The sequence below is a fragment of the Drosophila gunungcola genome (genome assembly GCF_025200985.1).
Source record: "Drosophila gunungcola strain Sukarami chromosome 3L unlocalized genomic scaffold, Dgunungcola_SK_2 000014F, whole genome shotgun sequence".
Taxonomy (NCBI): domain Eukaryota; kingdom Metazoa; phylum Arthropoda; class Insecta; order Diptera; family Drosophilidae; genus Drosophila; species Drosophila gunungcola.
In genome coordinates this window covers 866,255-880,580 of record NW_026453182.1, presented here as the reverse complement: position 1 = coordinate 880,580, position 14,326 = coordinate 866,255, and the positions used below count along the sequence as shown (strand labels likewise).

At 41.8% G+C, this 14,326-nt stretch overlaps 6 protein-coding genes across 9 annotated transcripts; 1 reads left to right on the top strand and 5 right to left on the bottom strand.

The window, feature by feature from the left end:
* Nucleotides 1-26: 26 nt before the first annotated feature.
* LOC128260201 (dipeptidase 2) lies at nucleotides 27-2,897 on the bottom strand. Its single transcript, XM_052993011.1, has 3 exons — nucleotides 2,060-2,897; nucleotides 585-760; nucleotides 27-511 (listed from the first exon to the last, which is right to left on the bottom strand). Exons 1-3 carry the CDS (start codon nucleotides 2,891-2,893, stop codon nucleotides 166-168), a joined length of 1,356 nt encoding a protein of 451 aa, XP_052848971.1. The 5' UTR covers nucleotides 2,894-2,897; the 3' UTR covers nucleotides 27-165.
* A 9-nt stretch (nucleotides 2,898-2,906) lies between these two features.
* LOC128260202 (integrator complex subunit 15) lies at nucleotides 2,907-4,819 on the bottom strand. Its single transcript, XM_052993012.1, has 3 exons — nucleotides 4,609-4,819; nucleotides 3,503-4,555; nucleotides 2,907-3,036 (listed from the first exon to the last, which is right to left on the bottom strand). The coding sequence occupies exons 1-2, from the start codon at nucleotides 4,706-4,708 to the stop codon at nucleotides 3,534-3,536; spliced, it is 1,122 nt and encodes a 373-aa protein (XP_052848972.1). The 5' UTR covers nucleotides 4,709-4,819; the 3' UTR covers nucleotides 2,907-3,036; nucleotides 3,503-3,533.
* Nucleotides 4,820-5,049: 230 nt separating this feature from the next.
* LOC128260098 (transmembrane protein 104 homolog) lies at nucleotides 5,050-7,799 on the bottom strand. The gene is made up of 4 exons (XM_052992809.1): nucleotides 7,619-7,799; nucleotides 6,812-7,305; nucleotides 6,265-6,485; nucleotides 5,050-6,205 (listed from the first exon to the last, which is right to left on the bottom strand). Exons 1-4 carry the CDS (start codon nucleotides 7,667-7,669, stop codon nucleotides 5,442-5,444), a joined length of 1,530 nt encoding a protein of 509 aa, XP_052848769.1. The 5' UTR covers nucleotides 7,670-7,799; the 3' UTR covers nucleotides 5,050-5,441.
* Nucleotides 7,800-8,304: 505 nt separating this feature from the next.
* Nucleotides 8,305-10,402, bottom strand: LOC128259943 (lipoyl synthase, mitochondrial). The gene is made up of 5 exons (XM_052992583.1): nucleotides 10,237-10,402; nucleotides 9,840-10,172; nucleotides 9,137-9,293; nucleotides 9,020-9,077; nucleotides 8,305-8,955 (listed from the first exon to the last, which is right to left on the bottom strand). The coding sequence occupies exons 1-5, from the start codon at nucleotides 10,285-10,287 to the stop codon at nucleotides 8,403-8,405; spliced, it is 1,152 nt and encodes a 383-aa protein (XP_052848543.1). The 5' UTR covers nucleotides 10,288-10,402; the 3' UTR covers nucleotides 8,305-8,402.
* A 296-nt stretch (nucleotides 10,403-10,698) lies between these two features.
* LOC128260014 (presenilin homolog) lies at nucleotides 10,699-13,270 on the top strand. Of its 4 annotated transcripts, none has more exons than XM_052992693.1 (9): nucleotides 10,699-10,814; nucleotides 10,874-11,111; nucleotides 11,168-11,400; nucleotides 11,467-11,676; nucleotides 11,730-11,950; nucleotides 12,013-12,111; nucleotides 12,169-12,426; nucleotides 12,670-12,834; nucleotides 12,894-13,270. In XM_052992693.1, exons 2-9 carry the CDS (start codon nucleotides 10,947-10,949, stop codon nucleotides 13,160-13,162), a joined length of 1,620 nt encoding a protein of 539 aa, XP_052848653.1. In that variant the 5' UTR covers nucleotides 10,699-10,814; nucleotides 10,874-10,946; the 3' UTR covers nucleotides 13,163-13,270. The 4 variants fall into 4 exon arrangements, with proteins under 4 accessions (XP_052848653.1, XP_052848655.1, XP_052848654.1 ...); XM_052992695.1 differs by having other exon boundaries at nucleotides 10,871-11,111; nucleotides 12,169-12,327; XM_052992694.1 differs by having other exon boundaries at nucleotides 10,871-11,111; nucleotides 12,169-12,384.
* LOC128260015 (39S ribosomal protein L15, mitochondrial) lies at nucleotides 13,221-14,303 on the bottom strand. The gene is made up of 2 exons (XM_052992696.1): nucleotides 14,094-14,303; nucleotides 13,221-14,030 (listed from the first exon to the last, which is right to left on the bottom strand). The coding sequence occupies exons 1-2, from the start codon at nucleotides 14,196-14,198 to the stop codon at nucleotides 13,275-13,277; spliced, it is 861 nt and encodes a 286-aa protein (XP_052848656.1). The 5' UTR covers nucleotides 14,199-14,303; the 3' UTR covers nucleotides 13,221-13,274.
* Between the last annotated feature and the right edge of the window lie 23 nt (nucleotides 14,304-14,326).

Below are 14,326 nucleotides of genomic sequence, written 5' to 3'. Positions count from 1 at the left end.
AGGCTTATCAATGGGGTATAGTTAGCTTAATATTATCACTACTTGCACTTAACACCTATTTCTGGTTTCTAAATGCAACAAGAAGTCAATTGTACTTTAATAGTTTAATTAAATATTTTAGTAATTATTTTAGAACAATCGATTGAGCCAATTGAAGGAGCTGATCTAAGACTCCGGATAGCGGCAATAGGAATTGCTTTCGATGGACTCGTGCGGAATCCATTCCTCGTACAAGGGCAATCGGTTCTTGAGGGTCTCGATTTCCCGCAGAATCCTCATCACATTGCCTCCGACCAGCTTCTTAATGGCTGCATTACCCCACACCCTGTCCCGAGCCAGTTCGGCCAGCAGGAGGGCATAGCTTTTCGGAGCTCCACCTAGTCCAATGTGATCCACACCGGCCACCTTACGCACATAGTTTATGGCAGTAATGGCCTCCCGAACGCCCAGTGTTCGATCTCCACAGCGCTCCAGGTTGAGCAATATAACGCCACCGTTCTCGGGCAACAGGCTGGTGAATTAGGGTGAATTAAATATTTGCCATGTCCCAAAAATGTATGGAAGGTATTCGGAAAATTGCTCACCTGAGAACATGATCGGGAATGGAAGCTGTGCTGCTACTATTGCACATGGAAAGCGGTGTGGCGTTTGTAAGCAGCACTGGAGCCTTGGCCGTTTTCAAGACGGCCAACATGGCAGCCTCGCTGAGCATCGATATCTCCACCAGCATTCCCAATCGATTCATCTCAAAGACCATTGTCTAAAAATTGTTAAAGAAATTAAATAGTAATGGGAAGATTACTAAACTGGTAAGGAAAAAATATTATATGGTTTGGTTTTTAGTTATTTTTAATATAGAAATATATATTTATATTTTATTATTTTTTTTTTTTTGACTACTTTTGGAATAACAAAAAAAAATAATTGTATTTGAAGCCATATTAAATTTTAATTTAAACCTTTACTAAAACAAATAGGACCCATTTTAAATCGACATATTTTCTTTTTCTAATGTCTTAATATGGATTGTATTTAATACTATGAGTTTACATTTACCTGTAATATGAAAAATTTATATTTGCAGCTATTTAGATAAATATTAGTTTAGTCTATGCCATTTTTTTAATCAGTGTTGCATTGTATTAAAATGTATCTTAAAAATCGTTAATAGCAAGGTTTTTCTGTATAAAAGCATTTAGACAAATTAAACTACTTTTACCAATCACTTTGAAAAAATGTGGTAGTCACAAAACAGGAACTAAACGTTTTCAGGCACTTAACAGATATTTGTTTTTTTGTGGTTTTTATAAATAGCGACGCTAATTGGAATTAAAATTAATATTGAAATTTTCAGATGCCTAATTAATTTAGCTATAGTCTAAATAAAACTGTGTAGATTTAGTTAAAAGCTGTATTATGTGCCACAAAAATAACAAGGGTTTTGAAATGCAGTAAAGTATTATTTTAAAATAAATAAGCTGAGTAACGGGTATCTCATTACTCACCTTATTCATTTCAAAATAAACAGGCCCTCAGAATAAAACTGGGTTTTAGGTGGTGCCATCCGCTGAAGTGGCGAGCTGGGTCACTACTTCAAGTAAGTGTCAAAAAATTTACATTTGTGCTGATAAATCTTAAAATATTGTTTATATTTAAAAAAAAATTAAAAACAAAACAAACGCTACAAAGGCTTAACTAGAATCTGCATCTTACATCCCAAATCTCTGCTTTTATATGAACAACGTTCATACAGAAAGATTCGGCTATTGATCCTGATTAAGAATATATACACTTTATAGGATCAGAATCGCTTTTTCTAGCCTTTACATATTATTTATCAAATACAACATACACTTTTACGAGTATAATTAACATCATAATGTAGCAAAGCAAATATTTTTGATTTGCCATGCAACAATACACTTTAGATTTAAACAAAACTGAATTTTATATTTAAATCTTTTATTAGTTTAAAAACCCTATTGATTTCGGTGGCACCCCATATATTTCCCAGCACCACTTCTAAAAATCAGCACACTTCCATCCAATTAGTACCCACCTGCCCGAATTCGTTGAACGAATTCGTCATGTTCTCCTCGACGAGATAATCGGGTCTTCGGATGGCCGCCGCCGCCCAAGGAGTGGTGCACTCCAGGCTCGTGATGGACACGAACCGAGCTCCCAGCAGGTAGATGGAGCGCAAGACGGCCGTGCTGGTGCCCAGGGCATGGCCACCACTGATCCCCATGAGGACAGCCACCTCACCCTGCAGGTGGGTCTGCTCCATCTCGTCCGCCGACTCCACAATGTGCATCAAGTTCGTGGCGGCGGTAATGCGCTTGGCCCTGTCGATCCCCTCCAGAGTGAGCTGCACTGCATCCAGATACTGGGCTCCACACGGCACGGCAATGGGCCAGAGCACAGCTCCGATGTGGTTCTGTCGCACCTCGAACAGATTGCTGCTGTTCAGGCTCATGGTGCTCGGTGGCTTCCAGGAGCCCTCGATCAGCGGCGACTCGGTCAGCAGGCGGCGGATGAAGGCCAGACGAGCCTCCAGGAGCGACGAGGAGCGCAGCTGGAGGGCCAGTGGAATGCCCCCGGCCATGGCGATGCACAGGAGCACCACACCCACGCCCAGCAGAATCTTCCGCCCCCGAGATCGCTCCGGTCTTTCGCCCGAGGACTCGCTGCAGGAGTCCTTCTTGGAACTGTAGGTGGGAATGCCCCCGTTGGAGCACCGGATCTTCTCAGTTCCACCTCCGAATTTGGTAATCTCCGCGGGCAGCTCGATGTCCGCTATCTCCGTGAACACAAAGCATTGCTGCTTGCAGTGCGGCTGATGTTGGTGCAGCGGATGAACCTCCAGGAACTCGCGGCTCGGTACGGGATTCATTGCATCGTCTGGGAGCTGCTAATTTTGATTCTATTCAACAAGCTTGCACTGCGAGGCAAGCTTCAAACTGGAATGGTATTGATTTTTTCCACGTCCCTGTGCAAGTCCTGTCACCTGCTCATTTACTCTCAAGGACATGCGCGCTAAAATAAAAATGGTATCAGTGAGGCAGCTTCCCAACTCGCGCGGGATAAGAATTTTTTAAAATAAATATGCCTATTATTATTTATATTAAAATTTTTGGAATTTATAAACGACCAAAAAAGATAATTCTCTGAATCAAACTTGTAAAATTAATTAGCATTAATCTATCTCTTCGAAGGTCCCACCTTTAATTTTTTTAGATCTAATATTGCGTATTATAGCACGTTATAAAAAAAAACAAAACCATTTATAATCAACCAAACTTTAAAAATATATGATTAATTTCTGTACTAATAGTTTTAACTGAAACTACAGAGAAAGGAAAACCAAATCAGGATAATACAATTTTTACAAACTTGTGGCATATTTTCTTTAAAGATTTTTCCTATTATTATTATTTTTTTGAGCCAAATCTCATTTTGAGCAACCAGAAAATTATTGCAATTGACATAAAAGCCTACTCACTTATTCCAAATGTATTTAATAATAAGATATTTTACTTTTTATGGGCCTCAATAACAATTTTCATAAGCTTGTGTGGTGGTAAAGATTCCAGGAGGCACAGCAGCTGGATTTGATTGCTGATGCAGTTCGAACTCAGGGCGATTTGCACGGCTTGGGCAAATCGCTCCATGCACTTCTGGTAGGCAGCATCCGAATCAGGATCCGTCTTGGACTCCCCCAGCCTTGTGCAATAGTTCTGCAGGGATTTCACGATCTGCATAAGCTCCTGGCTGGGCAGCGCTGTGGATTCTCCACTGCTGACAAGTTGCTGCAGGGCTCGCAGGAGGGAAAGATGCAGATTGCTGTAGGCTGAGCGGTTGGAGACCAATGGAGCCAGAACCACCCAACGCAGGAGACCAGCTAAGGGAGTGGCAAACGGCATGGCTATGGCTCCGGCAGGCAGGACCAAAGGCTGCTGCGAGGCCTGACACAACGTGGGATTCTCCGTCATCCACTCGGTAATGGTATCGAGTAGGGCATCTGGCGGGGGATTCAGGGTTTGCGAACGCTGCTCATTGAGATACAAGTCCGCCACGGCCACCATGAAGTTGGCGGCAAAGTGCGGACCCACCATCGGCAGCTGCTTCAGTTGCTCCGGCGTTTTGCGGGAGTACGAGATGAAGTCACTGACTATATTCTGGGCCACCTCCAGGCTGAGTGGCGTCTTGCAGCCCACCTGTTGCATCCACGTACCGGCGGAGGAGAGCAGCGGTGCCACGGATCCGGAAACCGCTGTGCTGATCAGCCGGGACAGCAACTTGGACCGTTGCGGGTTCAAGTGGCTTCCGAATAGCGAGAGGAATATAGCATTGCGGGTGGCATCCCTTCCTGGCCGCGAGAAGTACTCGATCAGTGCTATAATAAGCTGGAACTCCTGGAACAGATTCATCTGGCTGATGGGCAGTGCCTGCGACTTTCGCACATCGCCATCCTTGCCGGTTCTCTCCAGAAAGATGTACTCTGATATGATTTGCATCACCATATTCTGTTTGTTCCGGCTGGCGATCAATGTTTCTGCAAATATTTAGTTAAGATAGGTGCCAAAATTGGTAAAAGTAACTTTGTACCCAATCGAGTAAGTGCCTCCACTGCACATGAGGGATAGTTATCCAGCTTCATGTCTCCCTTTCTCAGCAAGGACTTATTACTGTCCACAGACAAAGACATATTTAAGTGTTAGATCTTATTTTAGCAATATTGCGAGGAAATGTAAAAGTCGCAAATCAAAATAAAAACAAGTCGTCCAATTTTAGAGGTGGGAAAGATTCCGATTGACATTTCGATAACAGAACAACGGTCACACTGCCATAGATTATCCACTTTTATCCGACAGAACACCAGCTAACGGTATTTTAAAAACGTTCAAATTCAAAGTCTTAAAAAACTTAAGTTCTTATAGCAAACGCTGTATTATAGAATTAAAAGTTAATTATAAAATTTAATCAGGTTTTATTACGTTTAATAAAATGATGGATACATTTTAATTGAGCAGTCTTTAAAACTAAAACATTTATTTCTGATCAAAAATATTGATTAAAATATTTGAGAAACACATTAAGATTCGGAAAAACTACTGATTAAACAACTTTTAGCACCCTAAATGCATGCAAACCAGTAATTATTTTGTTGGTAAGTTGTTAACAAGTTTGCAGATTTGAAAAATTCAGACGCTAAAATCTTTTATTTTTTGAAAATTTGAGTTTCACAGCCGATTTCAATACTCACTTACATTGTTAAATCGCTTATTTTATTTAATTCATACTTACATATATCATATATACATTTACGAAATTAGTTTGTTTCGCTGTTAAAATTTCCGCAATAACTATTTGACAGGAATCTTTTTTAACCGGTAATAAACTTGTTGCCATAAAATAATCTATATTTTAGTTAGTTAGGTTTAACTAAACAAATTAATTGATACCAAACAGACGCATAAAATGGACCAGATAAAAACAAAAACCAGCCAGGCACTGGACTTGAAAGGACTTTGAAAACGGTTGATCACACCGCTTCCCAGAAGCTCTGAGCAAGTGCGTCTCGAAAAGTAAACCAGAAAGACTGGAATTATGTATTGAATGCCAGTGCCTGCATAGGTGCCAGTAAATGCCACTAAGCTCGATAAACTCTCCGTAAAATAAGTGATACAAAACGGCGGAATTATGGCGAGAAGTGGGAACCACATACGCACAAAAAGGCCATAGGATTCGAATTGTGACATGTCGAGAAAGAGTGTTTGTAGATTGTTCTTCAGGGTAATGGCCACAATGGGAAAACTGGTGGACAACGTGAAAATAGGGAAAAGAGCCAGGAAGTAATCAATGCAAATTAATAGACCAGACCAAAAATCTATGTATTCCACGTCGTAGGGCAGAAAATCCAATGTGTAAAGGTCTTCGATTCGTTCGAAGGCGAAAATACCTGTCATGGCTAGTAAAATGTAAAAAGCACAGATGATGATATAGTCGAAAGAGAGAATTTTTGAAACCATAGACTTTTGTCTAATGGGTGCCAACAGACTGGGCAACGAATGATGACACATAAACGAGTAGACACATGCCCCGAAAAGCGGCGGAATACCATACACGTTGAAGGTCTCCGGATGTCCTTTGGCTCCTCTTGTGATCAACAGTTTAAGCGATATGCATATCATAAGGGTAAAAGCTGAAATTCAGAATGTTTGGTGATATTTCAAAATCTCATTTCAATATCTCATAACTTACCCATCCATCGGAAGGCTGCAGTGAGCATTTGCAAGTATTTAGTTTTTTGTATATTAAAGCAAACGAATGGACCGAAGATCAGTGTAAATCCAATTAAAAACACCCTGTACATGCTTAGCCGAGATATGGTGTGTTCCTTCCAGCAGGCCCGAGATGTATTATTCTTAAAGTCTCCTGGCCAATACATCAAGTTATTGGAGTCCGTCCCATTTGTTTGATCACTAAAATCAGTCAAAATTTTTAAATTATTAATATAATAATATAAACCTCTCCATAAAGTCTTTAAGGTACTTTCATAACTATAAAAATTGTATTGTAAGTCATAATACTAGTTTCTAAAAAAGTATCACTTAAGTTAATGATCAATATTATTACAAAGTTAACAAAGAAAACTAATTCTGGAAACTCTGTTTTGGAATAAAACAAATTAAATTGAATGATCAATATTTTTAAAAATTTGTTTACTTGACCATAGAAAATTAGTTCTGATATGCTAGAGAGAATCAATTTAAAGTAAATAATATATAGTTTGATTTCCATTACATACCATACAACGTCACGCAGACTTCTTGCCACGGCGGCGGAATATATGCTCAGATCTCCGTAAAGATAAACTATCAGGCAGAGATAGAACATAACGCGGCCGAATTCGTTGAAGAAGAGTGTCGCCATTTCGCCCAGTTCGAATTTGTGGGAGAGCTGGTAGTAGTGAAACTCCCGGTTTTGGATAGTCAACGGAACCCGCTCGAAGTCCCCAACTTGGTCGTTTGCCGATGTGAGGGAAACCTCATCGGCGTTATCATCGTTCTCACTGTTTTCAGCGGAACTTCGACTCTGTCGCAGGGCCTGTAGAGTTTGCCAATTCCTGATGGCATTCGCACAGGCCATGGCCTCGATGATAAAGGTTACGGTCATGTAACTTATGATGGCCAGTAGAACAATAACGATGAGACTGAGCATCCATCCTGCCCTGGAAAAAACTCCAGGCAGCGTCAGCGCTCCAGTTCCCACAATAAGGTTGAAAATGAATATAAAGCCGACCTGAGGGTAAAAAAAGAAACAATTACTCAGAGCGACAGGTGTTCCGTATTTGGAATCTCATATTATGTGCACACGCAGCAAAAGTGTGCAAGTGGGCGTAATTTATTTTTTCCTTATTTATGTTATCTGAAGCTAGTTCTTGAGCGTTATTATCAAAAACATATGTATATATCTTTCTGAACTCTATAAAACTTGGCATTCATTGCGCAGACATGAAAACAATTAAGCAACATACATACATATATAGGTATGCATTATGCTTTTTGTTTTGGTGAAAGGAGTCACAAGTTTTATTTATTTCAGTGAATCTTACCAAATTAGAGTACGAGGGTGCGGCCTCGCGTCCATTGACAAGACGCGGCATCTTAATGCTGGTTCTTTGTCTTCTTAGCTAGCTTCTATCCAATCCAATCCCAATCCAATCCAATGCTCAACAAACAAAAAAACAATAATAGACCAGCAGATAGTGCATTGCATTAAGTGTGGCCAAGTTGTCCGAGGAAAACAATGCCAAATCAAATAACATGACGCCAAATGTAACGGAAAGTATTCATTTAATACTGAAAGAAGGGCGCTCAGTTCAAAATAGAAATCTTTTTAAACTCAAAGAAAACAACATTTTCCGGCTTTAAATATATTTATTCTAGGAACAATAGCCAATAAAATTAAAAAAATGAACTAAAGCTACCTAGACCTAAGTCAATTTTAAGCGAATGTTTTACCGAACATATTTTTTATGCTCATCGTTTGTATACCCTTGCAGAGAGTAACATAATTTCAGTCATAAGATTGCATCACAGTAAAGGAAACATTTTCGAAAGTATGTACATTATAGAGTCTAAAAATATGCTTTCTTGTTTTTATTAAATATTTAAAAGTGCAAAAAAGGGCACTGTTGAACTTTTTCATTTTTTTTTTTAAATGTTTGAATACAAAAAATTAACGTTTATACACTATCAACAATTCGAATTTATTTCAAAATTAAAATATATTAATTATAATATATATGTACATTGCACAACAAGTGAAAAGTATGTTAATAAAAGGCTTAACTAAAATTATCTATATGTGTTTGCTGGCATCTAAAAATTTTGTTATCAGAAAGGCATTGAAATCATCCTACTCCTTGGGGATTGCATTGGCGTTTTGCCTTTTTTACGGTTTTCCAAGATACTCGTGATGAAGAACTCTCCGGCTTTGTAGGAGCTGCGAACCAGGGGACCACTGGCCGTGTACAGGAATCCCATTTGGTTGCCACGTTCCTCCCAGTGCTTGAACTTCTCGGGCGTAACGTATTCGATGACCTTGAGGTGCTTGTTCGTAGGCTGCATATACTGCCCCAAGGTAACACAATCGACTCCGGCCTCCCGCAGATCCTTCAAAGTATTCTCAATCTCCTCGTCGGTTTCCCCGAGTCCCAGCATAATTGAACTCTTTGTGATGAGATTGGGATTGAATTTCTTCGCTTCGGTTAGCACCTGCAGGGTTTGACGGTAGTGGGCTCGTCTGTCTCGGACATAGGGTGTGAGTTTCTCCACCGTCTCAATGTTGTGCGCATACACATCTAGGCCGCAGTTAGCAATCGTCTCCACGCACTCCAGATTGCCACGAAAGTCCGGCACCAGACACTCCACGAATATGTTGGAGTTACTGAAATAAAGTAGTTGATAAGTAAAGAAAATTGGCAGATCTTTGTCTGCATTAATATGCTTACCGCGCTTTAATTTCCCTAACAGTTTCAGCTATGTGCTTGGAGCCTCCGTCGGGCAAATCTATAATGAAAATAAAATAAATTAAGAACTGGTCAGCCAAAATCGATTCCAAAACTAACCATCCCGATCTACTGAGGTCAACACAATGTAATCCAATCCCCAGGAGGCAATTGCTGTGGCGGTGTTCACAGGCTCATTCGCATCCAACGGCGGTGGCTTACGTGCCGTCTTCACCGAACAGAATCGACAGCCTCTGGTGCAAGTATCCCCCATAAGCTGGAGAATATATTAAATAAAATCAAAACTAATTTGTATAGATTAATATCTAAGGTATAATGTTCTGCTTTTGACAAGTTACTAGAAAAAAAATACACACAAATAACATTTTGACCAGTAATTAAATCAATAAAATTGAAAATGAGCTTGGCACGGGGTTTAAAAAAAATATTTTTAAAGAAAAAGTTTATCAGAATGCTTGTGTTAAAAAAAAATAATTGTTATTGAAATTGTAAAAATATTTTTAGGTTTTTACTCTTCTAAAAGAAATTTTAAATAAATTATTTTGAAAGTTCTTTCAAGAAAGAACAAACGGTCGAAGGGTTTTAAAAAAATGCCTTAAAAACAATTAACAATTCCCGAAGTTTGAAACCCTTAACATTTACTCTTTCTTTGGAGAAGAGAATATTGAAAGCATACTAATTGCAAATTTACAAATTTCCAAACGCCTAAAACTGTGGAAAATTCTGTGACACCCCAAACCAGATAGTGGGCATATTCGCTTATCAGCAGAGGTCACCGGGGTGTCTGGTTCTGTTCCCTCACCATAATCGTGGCTGTCTGGGTGCCATGCTCGCCGCCGCCCCAGCACTCGCCGATGTTGGGACACCGCGCCTCCTCGCAGACTGTGGACAGCTTGAGGTCCCGCATCTGGGCCTTGATCTTGGCGTAGTTCTTGCCCACAGGGATAGTGGTCTTCAGCCAGGGCGGCAGTCGCAGGCGCTGCTCCTCGCCCTTTTCGCGTCGCAGCTTTCCCTCATAGTTCTCCCATTCGTTTTTCGAGTACTCTGGATTCTGGACAAAGTCCTGGAAATTGGGTCCCTTGGCCAGGCGATCACGAATCTCTTCAAGTTTTTCCGCATTTGTTGATGCCGCACGCTGTATTATTCAATAACAGTACATAACATTTTCAAGAGTATAGTAATACAATCCTTTTACTTACAGTGGCAATTACTATGGGTGCTTCCACGTGTGATTTTAAAGCTCTCAACATGGTGAATATACAATTTAATGAACCAAATCAATTATTGATTAACGATTTTATTTTGTTTGTCGAATCTTATGAAATGAATGGTGCGGCCGTGTTTCACCTTGAGCAAAACAGCTGTTCGTATTTTCAGCAGTATTTTTTTAGTATTATTTTGATTGCAATTAATCGATAGACAATATTCCCGTTATCATGGGTAGGTCTGAAAGGGATTTGAAAAGAACAAATACAGATATTAAATGTTAATTTCCCGTAAGATATTTTATATTTTGACTGCTGTTAGTAGAAGAAAAAATTAAGCCACTTATACATAAAACTGGATTTTTCTTGGGTTTTCTTCTAAATTGATGATTGATCCGTTTAAATGTGTCCCCTCCACATATGTTTTGTCACTTCCATGAATCCTACTAAGCTAATCGAAAATCGATAGCTGAGCCGCACTTGCCGTTGTCCATCACTAGTCTATGAGTCGCTTTTCCGTCAAAACAAAAGAAAGTTTTGCTTTAGCTACATTTACTTCGGTTCCACCTATTGTGAGTAGATCCCCATGCATTTAGTTTGAGGTCCTTATCAGTACTGATCGCCCCAGAAGTTCCCAGCCCACAACTACGGCTTCGAAGGGGTCGTCGTCCAGCGCTACGGGGGCGAACGAACGCACACCACTGATGGCTGCTGTCAATCTGCAGGCTTCGTGCTCCTCCGGACTCGCATCCGGAGACGATGCCACCATGGGCAGCCAGAACGGCGAGGCGGAGCGTTTGGAGCGTCCTCCAAAGCGACAACATCAGCGAAACAACTACGGTTCCAGCAATCAGGATCAGCCGGATGCGGTGAGTCCCCTGAATACGAGGGTTGCAACCACTACTGACCGTTCCCTTTCCGCCAGGCCATACTGGCAGTTCCCAATGTGGTGATGCGGGAACCGGGCGGATCAAGACCTTCAAGACTGAGTGGAGGAGGCGGCGGTGCCCCGCCCACAAATGAAACGGAGGAGGAGCAGGGTCTGAAATATGGCGCCCAGCATGTGATCAAATTGTTTGTGCCCGTCTCACTTTGTATGCTGGTGGTGGTGGCCACCATTAACTCTATCAGCTTTTACAACAGCACGAATGTCTATCTGTATGGTTACATTTAATGGCACCATTCTCTATTTTTATTTATTAATGATTGTTTCTACTTCACTAGCCTATACACTCCATTCCATGAGCTATCACCGGAGCCAAGCGTAAAGTTGTGGAATGCCTTGGCCAACTCTTTGATCCTGATGAGCGTAGTGGTGGCAATGACCATTCTGCTGATTGTTTTGTACAAGAAGCGTTGCTACCGCATTATTCATGGCTGGCTCATTCTCTCGTCCTTTATGTTATTGTTTATCTTTACGTACTTATATTTGGAGTAAGTATAAGAAAGTTTTATAAAGTTCTTCATTACTGATATGAACATTTCAGGGAGCTCCTGCGCGCCTATAACATACCCATGGACTACCCCACTGCCCTGCTGATTATGTGGAACTTTGGAGTGGTTGGAATGATGGCCATCCATTGGCAGGGTCCGCTGCGGCTGCAACAAGGATACCTTATATTTGTAGCAGCTCTGATGGCCTTGGTGTTCATTAAATATTTGCCTGAATGGACTGCCTGGGCCGTCTTAGCTGCCATTTCCATTTGGGGTAAGCTTTAACTGAACTTGAGTACTGAATTGTAGTTGAATTCTTATTTGCTTTATTTACAGATCTCATAGCTGTCCTTTCTCCAAGAGGACCTCTTCGCATACTGGTGGAAACGGCCCAGGAACGAAATGAACAAATCTTCCCCGCTCTGATCTACTCATGTAATAATGATTAACCTCTTTGAAGACTTTCGTATTTACAACAATTCTGTTTTGTAGCCACTGTCGTTTACGCACTTGTGGGCACTGTTACGCCCCAGCAGTCGCAGGCCGAGGCCTCTTCATCGCCCTCGTCGAGCAACTCCACCACAACCACGAGGGCTACCCAAAACTCTCTGGCTTCGCCGGAGGCAGCGGCGGTTAGTGGCTCTCGCTCAGGTAACTCCCATCCTCGACAGAATCAGCGGGATGATGGCAGTGTACTGGCAACTGAAGGTATGCCACTTGTGACTTTTAAAAGCAATTTGCGCGGAAACGGTACATATGCATTATATTTTTTATGATTTATCTACTCTCAAATGTGTACATTGCTTAATTGGCATTTGGTCTTTTGTTTGTATTCTTCTGTATTTAATGTCTTGTTTAGTTTGGTTTGGCATATGGTATACAGCGCTGCTAGTAGAATATCATTTATGACTAAGCCAGGAAATGGTCTGGTCTACTTCAAGGCCAATTGCTAGGTTTCACCCTTAAATGTTTCATTTTGTTTGTTTTTTTAAGCCGAGGCTGCGGGCTTCACGCAGGAATGGTCTAACAATTTGAGCGAACGTGTGGCCCGTCGCCAGATTGAGGTTCAAAGTACTCAGAGTGGAAGCGCTCAGCGTTCAAACGAGTACAGAACAGTCACTGCACCGGACCAGCATCATCCGGATGGGCAAGAAGAACGTAAGTACTTAGAAAGTAAAATCAGCACATCCTATATCCTAATGACTGGTGTTTTTTAGGTGGCATTAAACTGGGCCTCGGCGATTTCATCTTTTATTCGGTATTAGTGGGCAAAGCCTCCAGCTACGGCGACTGGACGACCACAATCGCTTGCTTTGTGGCCATCCTGATTGGTCTCTGCCTCACCCTCCTGCTTCTGGCCATTTGGCGCAAGGCACTGCCCGCTCTGCCCATCTCAATTACCTTCGGATTGATATTCTGCTTCGCCACCAGTGCGGTGGTCAAGCCGTTCATGGAGGATCTATCGGCCAAGCAGGTGTTTATATAAACCAATCAAAAAGACAAGGACACATCACATGTCCCATAGTATCATAGTCTAACAGAGCTTTTTGTAATCCATTTCTTTATTTAACAAAATGCATAGTAACAAACTCAACTAATTATTGCTTGCGCTTGATGATTGTTTTGTCCACTATGTTGATCAGCCATCCGGGTTCCAGGCCATAGAATACTTGCCTGGGATCCTTGGCAGTAGTCAGCATATCGTAGGCGGAATCATCTTCAATTTTGGGTAGCTGGTAGCCGTATTTCTGGGCCAGCACCAAGCGATCCTGGCTGATCTCCTCGGGATTAGCGAGGTAGCCCCGGTTCTTGGGATTCGTGTAGTAGTCCACTGCGTCCTGAGGAGGCAGCATTCGGCTGGGAATGGGCACTCCCTTTTGGAACCACTTCTTTGGATTGGCCAGCATATGCAGGCTGCGGGGATCGTAGTAAGCCGTACGGATTACCCCGCCGTTTTTCTCTATAGCCGCGATGACCGCCTCGCTGGCGTGCTGCACCTCAATGTTGATCTTGGCCTGAAAATTGTCCAGCCCGTCATCCGTGAGCTGGAATCCGTACTCCATTTCAGCGGGTTTAAGCTTCAGGAGGCCGGAATTGCACAGAGTGCTGATGTCGATGGGATGGCTGATGTCTATCCTGTTGGTGTCGATGAGCACCTGCAGCTGCAGCAGCGAGATGGGCGGATACTGGCGCTTCATGTGGTGTCCTTTGTAGTAAGGCTCGTAGGGAAATCTCAGGTAGAAAGGCTGATTACCCGTTTCGTAACCCAGTCGCATGAAGTTCTGCCGCTGTCCGGATCCCTTGTTGCCCGCTCCGTGCTTATCTCCGCCGTGCTGCGCCCTGCCACGCTTGTCCTGCCGGAATACATATGATAAATAAATAGTTTATCAATTGCATGTTGTTACTCAACCACTCACATTCTGTTTGGAGTTCGGATTCGGTCGAAGATTTCCGATTTGCACACGCGGCAACGTGCGCAACAGCTTCAGCGCCTTGTCTGAGGTTTCCCGCAGGTGTGCCATGGCCAAATGAACTTAATTTATTTAATTAATTTAAATTTTACAGGTGAGAAATAAAAATTAAACACGAGTAGAATGGCAAACAGTAAGACCGCCGCTAGTAAGTTAAAAAATACCAACCGGCAAAAAAT